Source organism: Portunus trituberculatus, chromosome 38 (genome assembly GCF_017591435.1).
Source record: "Portunus trituberculatus isolate SZX2019 chromosome 38, ASM1759143v1, whole genome shotgun sequence".
Taxonomy (NCBI): domain Eukaryota; kingdom Metazoa; phylum Arthropoda; class Malacostraca; order Decapoda; family Portunidae; genus Portunus; species Portunus trituberculatus.
Window position 1 is genome coordinate 38,146,543 of NC_059292.1, and position 25,000 is coordinate 38,171,542.

The following is a 25,000-nucleotide window of genomic DNA, read 5'->3' on the forward strand; positions in this document are numbered from 1 at the left end:
TTGTTGTTTTTTGTCGTTTTTGTAAAGAAGTAGTAGTAGTAGTAGTAGTAGTAGTAGTAGCAGCAGCAATAATAGTAGCAAAACTAGTAGCAGTAGTAGTAGTAGTAGTAGTAGTAGTCGTAGTAGTACTAGCATTAAGCAACAGTAGCAGTATCAACAAGAGCAACAACAACAACAACAACAACATCAGTAAAAGTAATGATTTTGGTAGTGGTGATTAATAACGTGAGAATGGTGGCTGCCGTGGTGGTGATGGTGGCTGCGATGTTGGTGATGGAGGTGAAAATGGTGGTGATGGCGGAGTGATAGGGTGATAGGGCCAGAGAGGGAGGAGGTGCAGTGGTTTCTGTGGTGACAGCAGTGGTTGTGGTGGTGGTGGTGATGGTGGTGGTGTTGGGTGGGGGGAGATCAGGGGGTGAGCTAAATAATGTGACAGCTGGTGCACACACACACACACACACACACACACACATTGTTCATTCTAATTTTCACGACACTTACTAATATAAAAAGATGCATTAAAGAATTAGTTAAAGGGAATCTAAATGATAATGGTAATGAAGAAGGAGAAAGAGAAGAAGGATGAACCAAGAAGCCAGATAATGAAATAGGAAGCAAGAATAAAGGAAGAGGGAAGAAGAATTAAATAAGAGAGTAAGAAGGGATTGAAAGAAGAATTATAGACTGAGTGAAGGAGGAGAAAGAGAGTAAAAAGAAGAAAAATTATTAGATGGAAGAAAGTGGACAGAGAAGAAGGAAGGGAAACTTAGGAGAGAACAAATGTACATAGGCATAACAGACAGGTCATTGTGTGTGTGTGTGTGTGTGTGTGTGTGTGTGTGTGTGTGTGTGTGTGTGTGTGTGTGTGTGTGTGTGTGTGTTTGTTTCTTTTTTTCTGTTTAAATGATCATCGAATCAATATACTTTCTCTCTCTCTCTCTCTCTCTCTCTCTCTCTCTCTCTCTCTCTCTCTCTCTCTCTCTCTCTCTCTCTCTCTCTCTCTCTCTCTGCAAAACTGGCTTTAGGCATCGGTTTGTCGTTTTTCATTCTAGATAATATGAATTGAGGAGAAACTTGCACCCTGGATATGTCATTAGTACCACCACCACCACCACCACCACCACTACTACTACTACTACTACTACTACTACTACTACTACTACTACTACTACTACTACTACTACTACTACTACTACTACTACTACTACTATTACTGCTACTACTACAATACTTCTTCCACTACTATAACTACTACTCCTCCTTCCAGTTACAGTAGATCGTTTTGCCATATTGTAAGCCAGTAACAATAACAGCAGCACGAGTGAGAGTTTAAGATCAAAACCTGCTACTGCTACCAATAGAGCATCGTGAGAGGAGGTGAACGAGTGTCGCTTTACCGGCCATATTCAGAAACGCCTTGCCTTTTCACCACGACAATTGTTCAAGTCCCCTTTAGACAACTAGCTGGGTTTTCAAGACAGTTTATCCTTATGATCAATTAGAAATCTTGTTAATCCATCACCAAACGCATAAAAATACCCTTAAGAACATGAGTATCTTCAATTAGAGCTTTTGGAAACAGTCGCCGTGAGAGCGCAAAGCAGTATACCCGCCAAGAGCGCCAGAAATTCGCTTTAACATTATCTGAAGTCGATGGTCTATTACACGTGTCAGTCAGTAGTACGCTTAGCTGTGTGTCTAATGTATGCTTCTTGTCTCTGTGATATGCTTAATTGGTGAAGATTGTTGAATAATGACGATATATTTAGAGCTTTCATTGTATCACTTTTGGCAAACTTACTGGTAATCATAGGAATCTTACAGCGGTTCCGTTTTCAAGATTGTATAGTGTCATGATGTATCAAGTGAATGTGTTAATTATCATACTAACTTTGCAAGAAATGAAGCTTTGTTCCACGCGGTATGTCTTAGATGAAGCGGTCGTAATACCAATGAAATGATAGCAATATGAATTAAACAGCTGATGATTATTGTTGAATCACACACACACACACACACACACACACACACACACACACACACACACACACACACACACACACACACACACACACACACACACACACACACACACACACACACACACACACACACACACACGGGTAATCATGTGCATCTGCCGTGTGTGCATTTATCTTCACCTTTGGCAAGCTTTCCCTTCTTGTTATTCGATTTGACTTGCATTATTTTTCTTAACTTCCTCTTCCTCCTGCACCTGCTTCTCTTCGTTCTCTTAGTCTTTTTTTTTTCTCCTTCATCCTCGTATTCTTTTTTTTTCTTCTTGTTCTTGTTCTTCTTCTTTTCTTCTTCTTTTTCTTCTTTCTTTTTCTTCTTTCTCGTCTTCGTTTTCATTTTCGTCGTTTTCATTATTTTTTTGTTTAATTACTTTTTTTCTTATATTCATCATAGTCTTCTCCACTATTCATATGACTACTACAACTATTTTTCCACCAGCTCCTCCACTATCATCAACATCAGCAGCGCCAGCACAAGCATAATCATCTTAATCACCACCACCATTGCTATTATTTCCATTCGTGGCATGAGAACTGTTACCTTGCTGCTATTACCAGTATGAATAGATACTCATAAGTACTAAATAATATCACATCGTCTACAACAACAACAACAACAACAACGACAACAACAAATACATCATCAACGACTACTACTACTACTATTACTACTACTACTACTACTACTACTACTACTACTACTACTACTACTACTACTACTACTACTACTACTACTACTACCACTAATGCTAACACGCCCACCAATAACAAAATAACAACATCTACTACTATTTCTACTACTTCCATTTCTTCAACCACCTATGCTGCTGTGACAGTCGAAATAAAAGCACAGGACAATTCAAACACACACACACACACACACACACACACACACACACACACACACACACACACACACACACACACACACACACACACACACACACACAATCAACTTTTTCTTACATTTTCTAAGTTCATGCACGTTCAAACACACGAAAATGTTACAGAGAGAGAGAGAGAGAGAGAGAGCCTGTCTTACATCTCCCCTCTTAACTATTGTCTCCCTTTCTTTATTGGCGACGATACAGGAAGAAAGTTCACGCACACACAAAAGTGAAGAGGTTTCTCCGACGCTTTATTGTATGGTGAAGGATTTTTGTCATGAGAGAGAGAGAGAGAGAGAGAGAGAGAGAGAGAGAGAGAGAGAGAGAGAGAGAGAGAGAGAGAGCCTGTCCTATATCATTAACAAAGCTCAATCTGTCTATCTTTATGTCTATCTCTCTATCTATCTATCTCATGTTTTCACAGCTATAAACAAAATCAACACACACACACACACACACACACACACACACACATACACAGAGAGAGAGAGAGAGAGAGAGAGAGAGAGAGAGAGAGAGAGAGAGAGAGAGAGAGAGAGAGAGATTCATTATAATACAGAAAAAAGAAATGAAGGAAGAGTAGAAAGTCATGAATGGAAGAACAATGTGAGAGGAAAATTGAAGGGAAGCAACGAGTGAAGGTATAAAGCACACAGAAAACATGAAAGACAAAGAACAGCAATGAAAGTAAAGTTGAGAAAGTTTAAAAAGAAAAGAGAGAAACGAAAGGAAGGAAAAAAGAAAAAAAAATATAGTGACTCATGCTACCTAATTTACGTGTGTTTGTGTGTGTGTGTGTGTGTGTGTGTGTGTGTGTGTGTGTGTGTGTGTGTGTGTGTGTGTGTGTGTGTGTTTGGGAGTTTGACGAACGTGTACATGACTTGTATTATATTTTCTTTTTTTATGTTTTCTTTTTCTTTTTTTTTCTTTGCATTTTTGCAGTTGTGTTATATTTAGTTGTCTTTCCTTTCCTTTTTATGGTTCTCCTTACACTTACTTTGAAGAAAATTTTGTCGTGGTGCTGTGTGTGTGTGTGTGTGTGTGTGTGTGTGTGTGTGTGTGTGTGTGTGTGGATCATACGTAGTGTAAAATTTAGTATTAGTTGTAGAATATAATAGTCATAGTAGAAGTAACAGTAATAGTAGTAGTAGTAGTAGTAGAAGTAACAGTAGAAGTAGTGGCAACGATACAAGAAATTTGTGTTTAATATGTTTCATGCACTTGTTCCCTTACGTCATCACTTTAATTTCTTCTTTCTTTCGCCCCATTCGTGTATTTCACAACTATCGGTCTATTCCACCTGCCAGACAGATTATCACCACGTCTCCCTCGTATCAAAGCGTGCCACCTGTTGTGTCATTCTTAAACTGTCACTCAGATACCTTTCATCCCTTCACTCACCGTAGTAATCCATAGAGAGAGAGAGAGAGAGAGAGAGAGAGAGAGAGAGAGAGAATTTATATTGCCGTCACGTCCACACACCAATGTTCACACACAAGCCTAAAACTGACATAGATTCCAGGAAACAGATAAAGTTGCTGTCACCAATCTTTGTCAGTTGTCACTTACCGTTAGATTTGTGGAAACACTGCTCCAAATGGAGACGGAATGAGATCACAGACGAAATTATAAGAAAATCAAGAGAAGAAAAGGAAAAAAAACGAAATATTAGTATGAAAACGTCTCTGTCAAAACTGATTCATGTATTGTTAGTTAAATGTTCTCACTGAATCACATAAATTAGATACTCGGAACCACACAGGTAATAATGTAAATCATGGTCATTGAGAAAGAAGGAGGAGGATATTCTGCAGAGAACAGAGGTGGGGGATGGTGAGATGGACAGCTGTTATCTCACTGTTGGAAAAGAGAAAATGTAAAGATACCTATAAGAAGAATGAGTGGAGTGTGTGAAATTAAAAGAGAGGCAAGAGAGGCAAGGTTGAGATATTTTGTACATATGAGGAGGAGAGATGAGGAAGAACCAATGAAGAAAGCAAGGAACCAGTGAAGAAGGCAATGATGAATCCAGTTACAAGGAGAAGGAGTGTAGGTAGACAGAGAATAAGGATAGAATTGCTGAAGCGTGACATGAACAAACGCGGCCTACAAGAAGAGAACGCAATGAATAGAAACAGATGGAAAAATACAACTCGAGCGATTGACTGATCCTCCTACACAGGCTGAAAAAAGTCGTATGAAGAGGAACGACACATGTGAATTAATGCTTCGAGAAAGGATTATATCAGTGCACGATAAAATAAAGGAATCCAACACGCTATTATAACTCAACACCACTGAAAAAATAATAAACGTAATTACGCAATGCCACTCGACTTACCACGCCATGCACGCCACGCACGCAACATCCCACACTCAACGGCCACACCAGAATTATGAAACACAACTGCGGATCTGCATCTTGTCGCCTCCGTAACTGATACCTTGACTAGATCCGTACCTTACATTTTCACATATTGTATAAGGTTAGGGTAAATTTTCATCATAATGCAAAGATGAGTGTAAAGCGATGAGGGAAATGAGAAGTTATGAGTGTATACACCATCATTAAGTCTTTTTAGATGTTGTTTTTATTATACCATGTGGGCTTTTTCACGGGAATTTATGGGCTAAAGAGGGTATTTTTGGGGGTACCTCCTATCTCAAAGCTCACCCGCTAGGAAACCGTTGCCCCGGGTGAGGAAGCCCAACCTACATTCGGACCGTGGACAGGATTCGAACACGTGCGCTTGGAGACTTCTCGGACCCCAAAGCACGTATGGTTCCACTGCATCATGGCGGTCCTGCTCTGTTTTCCCTCTACCAATGTCTCTCCTCACTTCTCTATCCACCGTACCGTATCCACAAACGATTCGCTCTCTCACTGCGGCTGTTCTTCAAGGCCACATAGATAATTAGCTGTGGCTCTCGAGATTTTTTTTTTTTTTTTCGGTAATACAGAAATCTTGTTAATCTTTAAAAACTTCCTTAAAAAATCTTGCATTTTCAGAGGGTTTTGAAATACTGAAGGTGCGTCACAGAAGTTTCCGGAAAGCTGTCTAGTTTCTCAAGCGTTCTTTCATCACTTTATTTCGTTTCCTTGACTGGCTTAACACCATAACTGCTACCCGTAGTCTTAAAACGCACCGCTCTTTCTGTAAAACTGCTTCCCGAGGCCACAAAAACGACTATAAAGATTGTTATTATGATCGTTTTTCCTCTTCATAGTACATAATCCTTGCTTAACTGTCACTGTGAAGAAAACTGTACGAGAGAGAGAGAGAGAGAGAGAGAGAGAGAGAGAGAGAGAGAGAGAGAATACCGATGAAGATCCACGTAACTTTGACTAGATCCTCTTAAAAGTATAGTGTACATCATATTTAGACACGATTCAAGAAGATGGAAGTGTATATTCCTCACAAATCTAGTATCGTCCTGTCCGGTGAGGTAAAAGTTTCTGACAAAAGAAAAGACAATAGAAAAATATAGAGACGAATGACTGAAAGGAGTAGTTGGGGAAGGGAGGGAGGAGAGAGAGGGAGAGAGGGGAGAAAAGCGTGACAAGGGAGCGAGTAAAAGTGTTATATTGCAGTGTCACTCGTGAGAATTTGCTCGTAGTGGCTGTGTGGGCGGTGACGAGGTCTTTAGTGGAGGTGTGGAGTGAGAGCACATGAACGAGGCGCCCTGCTGAATGAGGAGGTGGAGGAGGAAGGGGAGCAGGAGAGAGGAAAAAATATAAAAAAACTGGGAGACCTGATGATTTCGTTCTTAAAAATTTCTCTTCGTATTTCTTTCTTTTTTTATTTTGATAGCGGTGTAAAATCTCTTCCTCTTCGAATCGACTGGCTTTATACGTCCGTCTATTGCAGTGCTCCTGATGAACGATACGCGAAGACATGTTATAGTTCTGTTCAGTTATTTTATTAGGACCGATCATCTTCATCACGATTTCTAGCACTAGTATTACTGCCACTACCACCACCACCACCACCACCACTACCACTACCACTACCACTATCGCTGTTACCACTATCACTGCTACCTGCACCACCATCCTCCCTCTCCGGCAGCATTGTAAACAGACTGACAGATGGACAGCTTTATATTTGTCAAGTCTGTCAGTCAGTGAGTCAGTCTATTATCCAGTCAGTTGGTTATTGAGGTCAGTTGTCTCAGCCAGATGTTATTTTGTAGTCAGTCAGTCTTAGTAATTCATTCATTCACTTAACTATTTATTCAATCAGTTATTCATATTGTTTCTCATTTATATGCCATTTTATTCATTTAATTAGAAAGTCATGTAGCCAGTCACCTATTCATCCAGCCAGTCAGCCAGTCAGTCAGCCAGTCCGTTAATCAGTCAGTCAACCATTAACTCTTTAATTTCTCTCATTTACACACTCACTCTCTCATTCACTCAGCCAGCCAGTCAATCATATCGCCAGTCAATCAACCAGTCATTCAGTCAACAGATCAGTCAGTGAAGCGCAAATGTAGAGCATGTAGAATGACGAGAAAAAGTAAGCCCACTGACACACACACACACACACACACACACACACACACACACACACACACACACACACACACACACACACACAGTGGATTCATGCGCGCTTTGGGATTCGACGGATCTCCAAGCGCACGGGTTGGAATCCTGTCCACGGTCCGAGTGTAGGTTGGGCTTCCTCACTCGGGGCAACTATTTCCTAGCGGGTGGGCTTTGAGATAGGAGGTACCCCAAAATGTATCCCCTTTAGCCCAGAAATTCCCGTGAAAATCCCACATGGTATAAAAAAGACACACACACACACACACACACACACACACACACACACACACACACACACACACACACACACACACACACACACACACAGTTTCCTTATTTCTATAATCACTGTGTAATACTTTTGCTTTCTCTTTTACCTTTATTTTTTCCCACGGCTGGTGAAAATCTTGTTAAATAGTTTTATAGCTCCATTGATGACATATGAGAGAGAGAGAGAGAGAGAGAGAGAGGGGGGGGGGAGTAGATGTAGCAAGATTATTGAATTACTTGCAGAAAACCAATCGAAGTTTTCAAAGTTTAACACCATGAGATGAAGGAGTAAGAGAGAGAGAGAGAGAGAGAGAGAGAGAGAGAGAGACAGAGAAAGAAGACGAGAGACGATAAAAGTAACTGGAAGATTGAAGAGGAGAAAGTAAAGAGGATGAGGAGGGGGAGGGGAAGAGGAAGAAGAACAAACAAGAACAAAAGAAGACTACATAAGTTCTTGATCTTGGCAGTGAGATAGTGAAATTCGCTCTAATAGAAGAAAATATAAAGAAGAAAATAAAGAATGTGTGACCAGCGAGCAAGAGAGAGAGAGAGAGAGAGAGAGAGAGAGAGAGAGAGAGAGAGAGAACTTCAACTACATACGTGCATTAATGTTGTATTTTTTTCCGTGGTTTTTAGTTCAATGTGACAAGTGCCATGTAAAAGTCACACGGCCACATTGTTCTTTGGGTCTGGCCTTGTAATAGCAAAGAAAGGAGAAAAAGTAGAGGAGGAGGAGGAGGAGGAGGAGGAAGAAGAAGAAGAAGAAGAGAAGGAGGAGGAGGAGGAAAATTAAGTGAGGGCGTGGAAAGGAAGAAAAAATGGACAGTAGAAGAATGAGGGAATAGGGACTGGAAAAGGAAAAATTGTAGGAATGTAGGAGGAGGAAGAGGAGGAGAAGAAGGAGGAGGAGGAGGAGGAGGAGGATTAAGTATGGGCGTGGAAAGGAAGAAAAATAGGAAGCAGAAAAAAAAGGAAAATAAGCAAGAGGAGGGAGGAGGAGAAAGAGGAGGGTGAAAAGGAAGAAAATTAAGAGAGAGAGAGAGAGAGAGAGTGCATGGAGAAACAGGAAAAACAGGGAAGCAAGACGAGGGAAAATGGGCAAGGAGAAGGAGGGAGAGGAGAATAAAGAGAAGAAGTGAAAAGAAAGAGGAAAAAAGAGAAAAAAAACAAGAGAAAAGGAATTGGAGTAAGAGGAGGAGGAGGAGGAGGAAAAAAAGGAGAACCAAGAGAAAGAGGAGGAGGAGGAAGAGGAGAAGGAGAATTAAGGAAAGACTTGGAAAAAGAGAGATGATAAAGGAAGCAAAACAAGAGAAAAAGGGAATAGGAGGAGGAGGAATTAAAGAAGGAGAAGGAGGAGGAGGAGAATTAAGGGTAGGCGTGGAAAGAAAGAGAGAGTGAAAAAGGAAGGAAAACAAGAGAAAAGGAGGAGGAGGAGGAGGAGGAGGAGGAGGAGGAGGAATTAGAGGAGTAGGAGTGGAACAATGGAATGAAAGTGTAAAGCAAGTGCCACCTGGGAGTCACCACCCCGGGGGAAAGTGTGTACCCTTACTTAGCCATTGTTACACGGGTTCCTCCTCCTCCTCCTCCTCCTCCTCCTCCGCCTCCTCCTCCTCCTCCTCCTCCTCCTCCTCCTCCTCCTCCTCCTTTTCCTCCTCCTCTTCTTCTTCTTCTTCTTCTTCTTCTTCTTCTTCTTCTTGTTGTTGTTGTTGTTGTTGTTGTTTTGTTTTGTTGTTGTTGTTGTTGTTGTTGTTGTTGTTGTTGTTGTTGTTGTTGTTGTTGTTCTTCTTCTTCTTGTTCTTCTTGTTCTTCTTTTCTTTTTCTTTTTCTTATTATTATTATTTTCCTTCTTCTTCTTCTTCTTCTTCTTCTTCTTCTTCTTCTTCTTCTTCTTCTTCTTCTTCTTCTTCTTCTACATCTTTCTCGTCCTATTTCTACTTCCTATCATAATCAGCTGCATTCTTTTTGTAGATAAGTGAAATCAAGTAACTTCCTCTTCCTCCTCCTCCTCCTTTACAAATGAAGTATAATCTAGTTTAGTGAGATAGAGAAAAAAATTTCCTCCTCTTCCTCTTCCTCTCTCTCTGTAGTTAATTTAGTTTAGCCACGTCAAATCGAGCAGCCTGATAAGAATTTTAAGATCCGGTAGTAGTAGTAGTAGTAGTAGTAGTAGTAGTGGTGCTAGTGGTGGTGGTAGTAGTAGTAGTAGTAGTAGTAGTAGTAGTAGTAGTAGTAGTAGTAGTGTGGTGGTGGTGGTGGTAGTAGCAGTTGTTGTAGTAGAAATAGTAGTAGTAGTAGTAGTAGTAGTAGTAGTAGTAGTAGTAGTATAAGTAGTAGTAGTATTTGTACGTAGAAGTAGTAGTAGTAGTAGTAGTAGTAGTAGTAGTAGTAGTAGTAGTAGTAGTAGTAGTAGTAATAGTAATAGTAGTAATAGCTCTTAATGCTGTTTTAGAGTACTGTTATTTATTTATTGTGTCAAGGATCATAACTGGATGTACTGTGCGCATCTCCATCACTCCACAGCACTGTATACCTTACTTCAACAGAGACAGATGGGAGGCACTATTACTGGACATTTACTTTCTTCTCACTGAACGGGAAAGATGCAGAAAGAAGAGGACGTTATTTTCCTTACTCTTATTTGAGCTTTCTCGCGCTTTCCTTTCACAGGTTTTGCATTTTGGAGACTTGTTGGTCAGTTCTCCCTTGTATTTCCTTTTCTGGACAGTGCGATGCTTGTTTTTCTTCCCACGAAATAAGAAACAGAAAGGAGAGATTGTTATTTTCATAGTTTTCTTGTATTTTATCTTTTATTCTATTGCTTTTTGCTTTTTGGAGACTTACTGATCTGTTTTTCCATTGTATTTTTTCTCCTGGACAGTGATATGCTTGTTTTTCTTCCCACGAAACAAGAAATATAAAAGAGAAATTATTATTTTCATTGTAATCTTGTATTTTCACTTTTATTCTCTTACGTTTTGCTTTTGCAGACTTACTGATCTGTTTTTCCATTGTATTTCCTCTCCTGGACAGTGAGATGCTTGTTTATCTTCCCACGAAACAAGGAACATAAAGAAGCGATCGTTATTTCTTTTATAATTCTATATTTTTGTGTTTAATTTCTTGCGTTTTGCTTTTTAAAGACTTGCTGATCAGTTTTCCCTTGTATTTCCTGTACTGAACAGTGAGATGTTTGCCTTTCTTCCCATGAAACAAGAAATATAAAGGAGAGATTGTTATCTTCATTATATTCCTGCATTTTAGCTTTTATTTTCTTGCATTTTGCTTTTTTGGGGACTTGCTGATCAGTTTTCTATTGTATTTTCTCTCCTAAACCGTGAGAAAATTGATTTTCTCCCCACAAAACAAGAAACAAAATTAAGAAACCATTATTTTCTTTTATATTTCTTTACTTTAGCGTTTAATTCCCTGGGGTTTTGCTTTCTGAAGACTTACTGATCAGTTCTCATTTAATTTTTGTCATGCTTCTTCTGTGACACGTCTTTCTTTTACTGTGGCCACGTTTGCTTTCTTCCCACAAAGCAAGAGACAAGAAAATAGAGCGATAATTCTTCTGTAACTTGTATTTAAGTCATCTTACGCTTTGGGGTTTTTTTATGCTTTATATTGTGAAAAGTTTCTCTGTCAATTTTCGCTTGTTTTTACCGCCTCGTTTCTCTCTCTCTCTCTCTCTCTCTCTCTCTCTCTCTCTCTCTCTCTCTCTCTCTCTCTCTCTCTCTCTCTCTCTCTCTCTCTCTCTCTCTCTCTCTCTCTCTCTCTCTCTCTCTCTCTCTCTCTCTCTCTCTCTCTCTCTCTCTCTCTCTCTCTCTCTCTCTCTCTCTCTCTCTCTCTCTCTCTCTCTCTGTCTGACGAAACGAAAAGGGAACAGAAAGAAGAGAGCGTTACTTTTCTTAGTTATATTCAAGTGTTCTTACATTTTGCTCTCTGACGCTATACTTGTTTCTAAAGAGTTTCTGAGTCGGTTTTCGTTTCCTCTCTCTTGTATCTTCTCCGTAAAACATTTTGCTTTCTCCTCACGAATCGAAAAGAGAGCAGAAAAAATCGACCTGCGTCACTTCTGCTACTATTTCTACGCTTTTTGATATTATTATTTGCTTACGTTTTACTTTCTGTTGACCAGTTACTCTGTCAGTTTGCGTTACTTTTTTTTTTTTTTTGTCTCTTGCTGTATTATTTGAGCAGAAAAATATTACCTGCGTCACTTGTGTTACTATTCTGCGCTTTTTAATATTCTTACTTGGTTACGTTTTGCTTTCTGTCGACCAGTTACTCTGTCAGTTTACGTTACTTTTTTTTGTCTCCTACTGCATTATTTGACGCAACCTTACTCGGGGTGGAAAATGGAAAGTTATTCAAGAAGGAAAAATCTCGTTCTTCCTCTTTCTTCTTTGTCTCTTCTTCAATTATCTTACGTCTTTTCCTTCTACCATTTTTAGTTTCACCATTATTGTTGTCGCTACTCCGCTCTTCAAACCAGTACTCGGCCTATCACCGGAGTTCCTGCTTTCAAAAGTGAAAATTATTGTTTTATCCTCTTGAGTGTTAAACTGGTTACTGGTGATGTTTGCCTAGATTCTTGCTGTCATTGCTTTCACTACTCTCTCTCTCTCTCTCTCTCTCTCTCTCTCTCTCTCTCTCTCTCTCTCTCTCTCTCTCTCTCTCTCTCTCTCTCTCTCTCTCTCTCTCTCTCTCTCTCTCTAGGAAAGTCTTAATTAATAAAAATCTCTTGCTTCCTTCTTTTTTCTAAACCTTTCTTCTTTTCCTCTTTCCGTCCATTCTTGTTTTCCTTCGAGCTTCCTTCCTTCCTTTCTTTCTTTCTTTCCCTCCGCTCCCTTCTTTCCCAGGCTCTCTCACTTTCTTCCTCCCACTCTCACTTTTTTCTCCTTCCTCCGCCTTCTTATACTTTCGCTGGTGAATAACTTGTATTAAGATCCCGAGGGAGAAATTGTTTTACTTGCACGAGAGAGAGAGAGAGAGAGAGAGAGAGAGAGAGAGAGAGAGAGAGAGAGAGACAGAGACAGACAGACAGACAGACAGACAGATAGAAATTCAAAATGTTTCCGCTCCCATCAAATCCAACATTGCATCACCGTTTGAGTGGAGGAGACCAGTCAAGTTTAGCGACCTCCATGAACGTGCTGGGGTAAGGGAAGCTTGAGGACAAAGAAAGGTTGAGTTACCGGTGATATACAGGTGAAGGAGGGACTCAAGGCAGGCAAGGGACACAGACACAGTAAAGGTACAGTTATATAAGGGTGAACCGGAGTAAACGAATATTGAGAAGGTGATAGTTGGTAATACTGGAACACTTCAGGTTTGTGTACAATTAGACCATTTTATTGTCATTAGCAAGGGTCTATGGAGGTCAGAAGTTTAATGGCCACAGTCTTCGCTATTTTAATCCCCACATGAGTTTCTGAAACTTTATAAAATCACGAAATAGTAACTAGAATTAATATAGAAACACGTCATGGTACTGAAGGGGTTAAGGGTAGTGATGATAATGGTATTGGTAGTGGTGGTGGTGGTGGTGGTTATAGGAGTAATAGTGATGGTGATGATGAAGCGCTTATATCCACACAGAAAACGTGCTGTGTTGTGATAATTTCGATGGCTATAATGTTTAATAATGATTGTAATAATAGTATTGGTAGTAACAGCACAGTAATTATAATGATAGTGACGGCTATGGTGTTAATGATGACAGCAATAATAGGAATGATAATGATAGTGATGGTGATGGTGAGGATGATGACGACAAGGATAATAATGATAATGAACGTGGCGGTTATGACACGAAAGATATGAAGGCACGTGTTTCTTTTTTTCCATGACCTCACTTCACTACCTCCTGTCTTGTAACTATAATTATAACTGTAATGGGGTACGTGTCTCTCTCTGATTTCTCAATACGAGGCTACAGTGCTTCGTTCTTTTTTTTTTTCTTTCTTCCTTTCTTGTAAGGGCGACTGGCGGAAGAGTAAGTATGTTATGTTGTACAAGGTGAGCCTCCTCTCTCTCTCTCTCTCTCTCTCTCTCTCTCTCTCTCTCTCTCTCTCTCTCTCTCTCTCTCTCTCTCTCTCTCTTTCTTTCTCTACCAAAAAAGAAAAATTTCTCTCTAGCATTTTCACTGTAAGCTCGAGGGTAAAAAACAATGCAGTAATTATTCGCATTTTTCTCTCATGATACCATCAGTAAAAAGAAATTAGGAAAAAAAGATGTTTTTCTTCCGTTTGAAACTCCTTCATTCACTCACTCACTTCATACTCGCATCATTACTTAGTGCTTGATCCCCATCTTTACCCTCTGTTGCACTCATTTCTCAATCATTCACTCACAGGGCGGGGGGAGGGGAGAGGGAGAGGCAGCCCCAGCCAGGCCAGCTGGCCCGCGGAAAGGCGGGAGGAGGGGCATCCCGGACCAGCCCAGCTAACCCGCGGGAGGGCGGGAGGAGAGGCAACCCGGGGCAGGTCAGCTGCCTCGCGGGAGGGCGGAAGGAGGGGCATCCCGCGCTAGCCGAGCTGCCCTGCGGGAGGACGGGAGGAGGGGCAACCCGGGACAGGTCAGCTGCCTCGCGGAAGGGCGGGAGGAGATGCAGCCCTGGCCAGGCCAGGAGACTACCCTGCGGGAGGGCGGGAGGAGGGTCAGCCAGGGCCAGGCCAGGAGGGCGTGTCTTGTATCCTGGCCTGGCGGTCCTCACGAGCTGACAGGCCTGCGACATCTAAGATGATAGTGGAAGTAAAAGCTCTCTCCCCACCTCTCTCTCCTCTCTCCTCTCTCTGACATAAACAGTACAAGAAAACAAGTCGGAAATAAGTACATTGCGAGGTTAGAGAAAGAAAAAAGCCTAATGATAAATTATAGGAAAATGAAAATAGATTATATGAGGTGCCCCCATTTCCTGGAGACAAGGATGTTAATGTTTAACAAACAGACACTGTTTGCCACGGATTGGAGGCAAAATATCTGCCAAGATGGCGATCAGAAGTTTCTACGGTTTTGCAGTTTGTTACGTCTCGAGGAAGCCCATTCCATAGATTAAATACCATTTGAAAAATATTATTTGAGAACGACTTCTATAAGACATTTCCTGAAAAAAAAACCTTAGCTTTGCTTGCAAGACTCAAACCTGTGCAACATCTCTGCAGAATATATCCGATCCTCATAAACAATGGATAGATTTAAACAGCCAACGCACTTATTCAGAAACGCTTTGCTCTCTCACCATAGAGATTGTACATTTTTTGTGTGTGTGTGTGTGTGTGTGTGTGTGTGTGTGTGTGTGTGTGTGTGTGTGTGTGTGTGTGTGTGTGTGTGACATGTGCTTAATTAATTTCCCTTGGCACGTTTAAAAAGAAAAAATACTTCTATGTAATGAAACAAAAGAAATACAAGTCACTGAGTAATGTCATCGTACACACATACAGACAGACAGACAGTATAAGACGGACAGTTCCTTTTCCTTCAAGATTTGCTCCCTGCTTAATCCCTGTCTATTAATTCCTTGCTTACTACTTTCTATCTATTCCTGCTTAGTCCTCATCATTTGGACTCCTACTAACTTCTTATCCATTCCTTGTTTTTAATGCACGAGGGAAACTAGCCAAGGGCATTAAGAATAAAAAGGCCCACTTCAAATGCAAGTTGCTAAAAGAAACTCCCTACTTAACTGCGCATTCATGTCTCACTCCCTGCTTATATCCTGTCTTCTCCATGTCTGCCTCGCTTCGTTCGTTTTATCTCCTTATTCTCTATCTAATCCTCTATCATTTATCTTTCACCTTTTTTTATATATCATTTACCGTTTACCTTTCGCTTCGTTCGTTTAATCTGCTTGTTTCCTATCTTATCTTTCTCTATCCCCCGTCTGTCACTTTTTTTTATTTCACTTACTGTTTATCCTTACGAACTCGTACCCTGTTGAAGTCCGCGACCTACAACACACACACACACACACACACACACACACACACACACACACACACACACACACACACACACACACACACACACACACACACAGGGAAGGGGTCACAAGGCGTCACGTATCAGGCCGATTTCGCAACCCTAGTGCAGGTCCCGCCCGGCTGTGGTAAAGGTGCAAGTTTTTAGCACAATTTTGCAGACATCTGAGCGAAATGACCGATGAAGTAAGTGTACGTGCCTGCCCCTCCCCCCACCTCTCTCTCTCTCTCTCTCTCTCTCTCTCTCTCTCTCTCTCTCTCTCTCTGGAATGTAGTATACGCGCAGACGTGTTTGGCCGTGTGGGAAGGGCTGTGCAGTGGATTGGGGAAGGGGGGAGAGGGTAAGAGGTAACGCGTCCCTCCCTCCATCCTTGCCTCCCATGCCTTCATCAATTTCTCCACCACCACCATCCCTCCTCCTCCTCCTCCTCCTCTTCCTCCACTTTCCCTTCGCTCCCCCGCTGCTCCCGCGTGCCTGGGGTGCTCACTAGCTGCTCGGTGCCTCGCTGTGATCTGCGTTGCGTCACTGCCAGGGCAACACGAAACATTCTATAGGGTTCACCGACACCATAATAATTCTGCCGATTGTTAGATATTCATCCAGTATTATGGAACCTTTGTGTTTTTCGTAGGTTTCGGCGGTTGTGTTTTATTCTTTTCACGTTTGTTTGTAGTGTTAAGCCTTTCACTGCTTATGATACAAATTCGAGTATTTGAGTAGTCCTAGACGAGCTAAAAGGGGAAAGAATAAGACTATAGGCAGTGAGAGGTTTGACTTTTCCAACCCCCTTCTTTTTGCTGTGAGCGGTGTCTTTCGAAACTCCTTCCTTTTTATACTCGCACAAAACTATACTTGAGTTATCTAACACGATTTTAAGGAGCAAAAATAAGACTACAGGCACTGAAAGGCTTAACTTTTCCCACCCCTTCTTTCTGCTGTGAGCGGTGTCTTTCGAAACTCCATCCACTCTATACTTGCACAAAACGATATTAAACTTGAAGGGAAGCCATAATAGCGTTCAATGGGTAGAAAGTGATGGCATATATACACACATCGATTGAGGACAGTTACGTTAAGAGTTCACGGGCATAAATTTTCTCTCAGCTCTTACATATTGTTGTTTTATGACAAGTTTACGTATATTTGTAGTTCTGCGATTTTAAGTTAAAGAAGAAAGAAAGTGATGTATATACAGATGTTTATTTCATCGTATAAGATCTTGTTGCATAAGCTTTATTTCTTATTGTTAGGGACCTGTATATCATTGTCGATAGGTTCCAGCACCACAGAGGGGAAGATGATGTTATGCTTAAGTAGACAGAGTAGAGTTACCTTAAATTTCCCCATACATATATCTGATTCGTCTTAGTTACATACCTACATAGTTGCTTTATCCTACAAAACACTACATTTTTTTTTCTTTTTAGCATTTGTAGGCACATGAAGGGAAAAAGATGTTATAGATAAGTCCAGAAAGAAAAAAAAGATATCTTAACCGATTTCCTCAATACAAACTGCTGAGTTATCGAGTCAACACAAAGAATACTGAGTTAGGCAAGCACAACTCAGAATGCTACGTTTTCCGAGTTAGTCAACACGAGAGGGTGAGTTACCTAGGACAGTCAACACAATACTGAGTTAGCCGAGTTATGTCAACACAAGAGGCTGAGGTACCTTTTTTTTTATGTAGAGAAGAGGGCCAACCAAGGGCAAAAAAAAAGAAAAGATTGAAAAAAAGGTCCCACTTGAATACTGGTTCTCTAACAAAGAGGAAAAGCGTCAGCCAGAATTAGAGAGCAAATGCCTCCATACCTCCCTCTTAAAAGAAGATACGTTAGTCAACACAAGACTGAATTAGCCGAGGTATGTCAACACGAAAACACAAAAAGGGTGCCTTCTCGCAGTCACCTATTTCGTGCACTTTATGGAACCTACGTACGTAGTACTACAAGCTGCAGTTTCCTCAGACACAGTGATAAGTCTTAGCTTGCAAATTTTATCGCTAGAGGGCAAGAAAGTTAGGCGCTTCGAAAGAGACCCACGAGTTTCTGATCGAGATGATGATAGATATAAATTGTAGCAGGTAGTGGTTGTAGTAGTAGTAGTAGTAGTAGTAGTAGTAGTAGTAGTAGTAGTAGTAGTAGTAGTAGTTGTTGTTGTAGTAGTAGTAGTAGTAGCAATAGTAGTAGTAGTAACAATAGTAGTAGTATTATTAGTAGTAGTAGTAGAAAGAAGTAGTAGTTGTTGTAGTAGTAGTAGTTGTAGTAGTAGTTTTTGTAATAGTAGTAGTAGTAGTAGTAGTAGTAGTAGTAGTAGTAGTAGTAGTAGTAGTAGTAGTAGTGGTAGTAGTAGTACTGTTAATAGTAATAGTAGTTTGAGATAAACTTTCCAGACGTTTTGGGGGAGAAAGTGACATATTTTTCGAACTTGATGACTTGATGCATCGACACCATTACCTATCTCTCTCTCTCTCTCTCTCTCTCTCTCTCTCTCTCTCTCTCTCTCTCTCTCTCTCTCTCTCTCTCTCTCTCTCTCTCTCTCTCTCTCTCTCTCTCTCTCTCTCTGGTTATGGTCTGCGTATCAAGGTTTGCGATGAAAGATAACTAATGAGGCCTTATAGTGAGTATTGAGAGTTCATCGCGATAAACCTGGCCATTATAGAGGAGGAGGAGGAGGAGGAGGAGGAGGAGGAGGAGGAGGAGGAGGAGGAGGAGGAAAATGAAGAGAAAAAGAGAACAAGAGGAGAAATAATAGAATAAAAATAAGAAAAGAAGGTAAGTAGATTTATTTAGTGTTATATTCAGCATATATAAAAGAGAACAAGAGGATAATTAATAGAATAAAAGAAAAAGAAGGTAGGTAGATTTATTTAGTGTATATTCAGCCTCTATGAGTATTGTAACTACAAGAAGAGAAGCTGTAAGTGTGTTTTGTATATTTGTGATGCTTGTGTAAAAATGCATTAATGTTTATCAGATAGGTAGATTTATTTAGTGTATATTCAGCCTCTATGAGTATTGTAACTTTATATTAACAAGAAGAGAAGCTGCAAGTGTGTTTTGTATATTTGTGATGCTTGTGTAAAAATGCATTAATGTTTATCAGTGTTTAATGTAACGTGAAGCCGAGAAGAAGTGGTGATCTGTGTTCCGCCGTCATTGTATCATACGAGTGAGGAGGAACAACCTGACGAAGGGAGGGTATTGTCTAACGTTGGTGTATTTTCTTTCTTCATATATGCATTCCCTGTTGTTATTATCGTTATTGGCATTACTTTCTTCGCTGTTCTTGTTGCTGATGCTAATGCTGTTGTTGTTGTTGTTAATACTGCTGCTGTTAGCACTATTTTTATAACAACAACAACAACTACTACTACTACTACTACTACTACTACTACTACTACTACTACTTGTTCTGAGATAATACCACCACCACTACCCTCGCCACTGCTTTAACGACCTATTTAGCTACCACCACCACCACCACTACCACTACTGGTACTGAAAATTACTTCCATCCGCAAGAATGTGTTGTGAAAAAGCTTGTTGTGCCTTTCATAACAGATATCATTGCCCCAGCCACCACCACCACCACCACCACCACTAGTAACACCATTATTGCTACTACTACTACTACTACCACTACTACTACCACTACTACTACTACTATTATTATTGTTATTATTACTACTACTACTACTACTACTACTATTATTATTATTATTATTATTATTATTATTATTATTATTATTATTATTGTTTCTACTACTACTACTACTACTACTACTACTACTACTACTACTACTACTACTACTACTACTACTACTACAACTACTACTACTGCTAACACTTTTTTTTCTTGTTCCTAATAGTTATTGTTGTTGTTCTTATTCTTAGTCCTGTTCTTGTTTATATTCCACTACTAAAACAACAACAGTAGCAACAAAACTACTACTACTACTACTACTACTACTACTACTACTACTACTACTACTACTACTACTACTACTACTACTACCACCACCACCACCACCACCACTAACTCCTGCTTGTGACTGACTGACTGGTTTTCCTTTCCATTCAGCATAAAAGTGAAGGGAGATAATTTACAAAAGAGAATTGAATTTTGTCTGCTTAAGAGTGACGTTACATCATTTTTTCTTTATTCATCATCCTTTTCCTTTCATAACTTGCTTGCGGAGACAGGAATGTTGTAATCTCTCTCTCTCTCTCTCTCTCTCTCTCTCTCTCTCTCTCTCTCTCTCTCTCTCTCTCTCTCTCTCTCTCTCTCTCTCTCTCTCTGTAGGTCTCTCTCTCTCTCTCAGTCTCTGATGGTGATACTTAGTCTATACTTTATCTGTAGGTTAGGAATGTGAGTAGCAGTGAATGATGGTGATACTTGTGGTAGTGGTGGTGCTGGTGGTGGTGGTAGAAAGAATGTGGCAGTGAATGTGGTGGTGGTGGTGTTGGTGTTGGTGTTGGTGGTGGTAGAAGAATGTCGCAGTGAGTGTGGTGGTGGTGGTGACAGAGGCTGGTTTCCAAAATGCTTTCTTGTTTGCTCACTGACATACTTAAGACTCGCCATTATTTTTATTCACACACTGACACTCTGGTGGTGATGTTACGTGTGTGTGTGTGTGTGTGTGTGTGTGTGTGTGTGTGTGTGGATATTTTTTCAGTTCTATTTTGTTTTGCATTTTCTGATTCCGTAACTTTCACTGTTCAGATTTTTTCCTTCTTCCATATTCACTGTTTTATTTATTTATTTATTTTTTTTTTTTTTTTTTTTTTTTTTTGAGAGGAAAATTTATGCACGACTGCCTCTTAATACACTTGATGCTTAGAAAAGACAAATTTACTCTTACTTATATTTCTCTCTCTCTCTCTCTCTCTCTCTCTCTCTCTCTCTCTCTCTCTCTCTCTCTCTCTCTCTCTCTCTCTCTCTCTCTCTCTCTCTCTCTCTCTCTCTCTCTCTCTCTCTCTCTCTCTCTCTCTCTCTCTCTCTCTCCCTCTCACTCTTGTAGCTATGGAATTTTCTACACTCCTGGGAATGTTAACAAGGGGTGACCAAAACTGTAAAAGGTTTAATCACTAATAATTTCTATTGCACGAGTTGTTGGTAGTTTTCTTTCCACTCTGTCTAAACTATTTCATCTTTCATTTACACTCTCAAGTATTCATTTATTCCTGTTCAAGTCCATTTATGCCTTATTTTACGTCTTAACCAAAACAAAATACCTAAAAAAAAAACCTGGTATTCTTCTTTCTACAGACATTACTATTTCTTCATCTGAATTTTGTGCTTTATTCAAAACGTATAACTGTATATCACCACTCTTGTCTGCTTGCGTGGGGGACGTTGTAGTGGTGCAAGTTTTAGGCTAAAGATTTACTACCCTACGTCTTGTCCTTGTGTTCCTGTGTTATTGTATTTTTACTGGATCTAGTCGAGTTTGTTTTGCTTCGTCTTTGAATCCTGTTGTCTGTCTCTCTCTCTCGTCCTTTTTTTTTTTTTTATTTGGATCTGTACGTAGGTGTTACTGGGACACACTCTGCACTATTTTCGATAATATATTCCTTGCTCATCTATTACTCTGCCTGGAAAGTTCAATTTCTTCACATCTTAACTGGAAAAAGTAGTAAAAAATAGATAAAAACTTTGGATAGAAGAAATAAGATATACCTCTTACTTAATATCTTACGTGTGTGTGTGTGTGTGTGTGTGTGTGTGTGTGTGTGTGTGTGTGTGTGTTCATGCATTAGGAAGGGAAAGTAAACAGGGAAAATATATGCAGCCTTAGTAAGAGGTGGATGCGAGTGGCTGTGCTTAGGGAAGGTGTTAGAGTGGATGTCAGAGAGGGCAAAGTGAAGGTTTCGTGGAATGCTTAGATGTGGATCGCTTGGAAGGAATGTGGAGAGAGGAAGAAGGAGAAGAAGAGAAGGTTGTGCCAGGTGATAGTTTGTTGTTGTTATTGTTGTTGACGTTGTTGTTTTTCTTTATCCTCCTCCTCCTCCTCCTCCTCCTCCTCCTCCTCCTTCTTCTTCTTCTTCTTGTTCTTGTTCTTGTTCTTCTTCTTTTTCTTTCTTCTTCTTCTTCTTCTTCTTCTTCTTCTTCTTCTTCTTCTTCTTCTTCTTCTTCTTCTTCTTCTTCTTCTTCTCCTCTCCTCCTCCTCCTCCTCCTTCCCCTCGTCCTCCTCCTTTCTACGTGTGGATGTAAGGTGGCGTGGAGGTCGGAGTGAAATTTAGGACAAAGCTGGTGTGATTTTATTATTCATTGGTGTCGCCGTGATAGCAAAGGTCACGGTATTGCTGCACATAATGGACGCACAGAGGGAGGCTATTGAGATCATGATGCACTGGAAAAGAACAAAATATCAAGGAGGTGTTAGATTAATGAAGCGAAGGAGTTGTAAGTGAAGGAGTGAGTGGTGGTAATGAAACGTATAATTTTCTTCTTTCCTTTCCTTCCTTCCTTCCTTCCTTCCTAATTTCCTTTTTCTTTCTTTCTCGCCGGTTGTTTTCTCTCCTTACTTCCTTCATTCATTCTCTCCTCTTCTTCACTTCTTCCTTTTCTCATGATGGTATGGAAAGGTGTCATTTTTTTCCTTTCCTTCCTTCCTTCTTTCCTTCCTTACATCCATCCTTTCTCTCTTTCTCGCGTGGTCATTTTCTCTCCTTACTTCCTTTCTTTCTTACTTTTTTCTTCTCTCTTTTCCTGTATTCACTGTTTCGAAAAGCTGTATTTATTTATTTTTGTTTCTCTATTTTCTCCTTCCTTCCTTCCTTCCTTCCTTTCTTCCTTTCTCGCGGGGTCATTCTCTCTCTCATTTCCTTCCTTCCTTCCTTCCTGACTCACTTCTTCCTTCTCTCTCTCTCTCTCTCTCTCTCTCTCTCTCTCTCTCTCTCTCTCTCTCTCTCTCTCTCTCTCTCTCTCTCTCTCTCTCTCTCCTGTATTCACTATTTCGAAAACTTATATATATTTATTTATTTTTTTCTTTTTTCTTTTGATTTTCTACTCGTCTGTGATCTTTCTCGACCACAAAGTCGCTTTTTTCCCTTTCCTCTTTTTGTAAGCTTCCTCAAAACTGGATCTCACTCTTAGGTTACTAGCGTGGGAAACAGGATTGTGATGGTGGTGGTGGTGGTGGTGGTGGTGGTGGTGATAGTGGTGATGACGGTGTTGGCAATGAAGATTAGTGTTGTAACTGGTTATTGCTGTTGTTGTTGTTGGTGTTGTTGTTGGCGTTGTTGTTGGTATTGGTGGTGGTGGTAGTGGTGGTGGTGGTGGTGGTGGTGATGGTGTTGGCAGTGAGGATTATTGTTGTAACTGGTTATTGTTGTTGTTGTTGTTGTTGTTCTTGGGGATGGTGGTGGTGGTGGTGGTTGTGGTGGTGGTGGTGGTGGTGGTGTTGGTAGTGAGGATTACTGTTGTAACTGGTTGTTGTTGTTGTTGTTGTTGTTGTTCTTGGGGTGGTGATAGTGGTGGTGGTGGTGGCAATGGTGGTAGTGATGGTGATGTATCATTGTGGTTCGTGTAACAATCGTTCATAATGACTTGAGTGGGAATCTTCCGCCTCTCTCTCTCTCTCTCTCTCTCTCTCTCTCTCTCTCTCTCTCTCTCTCTCTCTCTCTCTCTCTCTCTCTCTCTCTCTCTCTGGTTTTACTCGTCAGCCTTCAAACCTCCACTCACACACCGTTTTACCAATCACCATTAGTTTTACCCATTATTTTTTTTTTTTAGTGTCTTTTATTCAATTTCCATCTTTCTTCATTGCTGACCTTCTGTGCCTCGTCCTTCTCTCCTCTTCTCAAGCCGCTCTCTTCCTTTTCTCCTTCACACATCCTTTCCCGCCCTCTCCCGTTTTCTTCTCAGCATTTCTCTCTCTCTCTCTCTCTCTCTCTCTCTCTCTCTCTCTCTCTCTCTCTGTAAGCACCATCCAAATAAGTGTAAATGCCGGCACAGGTGTGTTAATTAAGCCAAAACGGGTGACAAGCAGGTAGGAGATTCTCAGTGTGTGTGTGTGTGTGTGTGTGTGTGTGTGTGTGTGTGTGTGTGTGTGTGTGTGTGTGTGTGTGTGTGTTTGGCTAAATTAGTAATATTCTCAAGGACCTGATGAGTGAGTGCCGTTACCAAGCACACTCTGAATGGGTAGTGACGTGTCTTGAGTTTTCCTATCATATTATTCCTGTCAACAAACTCTTAGGTGTGTCTTGGTGTAATGGCCTCATCTTACGTGCTGATTACTTTGAATAGCTAGTGTCTTATGTGTTGCTATCATATTATACCTGCCCACTATCTCTTAGGTGTGTCGTGATGTAATGGCTTTATCTTACGTGATAATTATTTGTGTTCTTACTTAGTTGTCCTCCGCTACTTAGCCTGCTGTGGTGAAGTGACTGTTTTAATTTATGGTTACTTGTCTGGTCATCTCTTTTAAAGGCTCGACATTCAAGACACTAGAATGCATGAACAAGAGAACTGTCCCTGTCATCCCCTTGAAACGGATGCTGCTTACGTGTTAGAAGATTGCATTGTACAGGAACTATCTAATGTAATGAAGGCCACTATTAGCAAGCTGACGGACATCTTGATGAGTGCATTGTGCTCAGGGAGAGATTTTTAAACCCCTACCAAGCGAAGGAACTCTTTACTCAGGAACCATTAACGACAGATCATGATTATTAACAAAAGCTTCTCGTGTTTCCTGATGAGGCCGCGTGATGCTCAGGACACGCACTTCACGTAAAGGTTTCCTGGAAGATATACTGATACTGTCATATTGGCATCACTTAACAGAGGACTTAGCCTTGTACTACCTGGGGTATAAATGAAGCCTTTTAGTGAGGGAGTCTATCTCAGTGTGTGTGTGTGTGTGTGTGTGTGTGTGTGTGTGTGTGTGTGTGTGTGTGTGTGTGTGTAAAGCGGAAGGTGAGTTACTGGTCCAGTTTATCAATTTCTTTTTGTTCCTTTGACGAGACGAGATTGACAAGGGCTATTAGCTAGGTGTGTGTGTGTGTGTGTGTGTGTGTGTGTGTGTGTGTGTGTGTGTGTGTGTGTGTGTCGTGCTTACCCGTTAAGGGCTGGGAGCTATGCTTTTACGCGCCCTTACTTGCTCCACGCCCTACCTAATAAAACAGCTTGAGCACACACTCACACTTACTCACACACACACACACACACACACACACACACACACACACACACACACACACACACACACACACACACGGACAGGTGGTGATGGCGCTGTGCCTGTCAGGTTTTTCTCATAA

The 25,000-nt window shown here is 40.7% G+C and overlaps 2 protein-coding genes across 2 annotated transcripts in view; one reads left to right on the forward strand and one right to left on the reverse strand.

Moving 5' to 3' along the window:
- The window catches only part of LOC123514548, an 82,765-nt gene that overhangs the window by 10,037 nt on the left and 47,728 nt on the right, over positions 1 to 25,000 (forward strand).
- LOC123514930 (U1 small nuclear ribonucleoprotein C-like) lies at positions 12,850 to 14,484 on the reverse strand. The gene is made up of 2 exons (XM_045273185.1): positions 14,198 to 14,484; positions 12,850 to 12,916 (listed from the first exon to the last, which is right to left on the reverse strand). The coding sequence occupies exons 1-2, from the start codon at positions 14,482 to 14,484 to the stop codon at positions 12,850 to 12,852; spliced, it is 354 nt and encodes a 117-aa protein (XP_045129120.1).

What these genes read in the sequence shown, in the direction of transcription:
- LOC123514930 (XM_045273185.1), bottom strand. Translation starts at nt 14,484, where the DNA reads ATGTCGCAGGCCTGTCAGCTCGTGAGGACCGCCAGGCCAGGATACAAG. An exon ending in CTCCTCCCGCCCTCCCGCGG is followed by an intron (nt 12,917 to 14,197) that starts GTTAGCTGGGCT and finishes TTTGTCCTCAAG; the next exon opens with CTTCCCTTACCCCAGCACGT.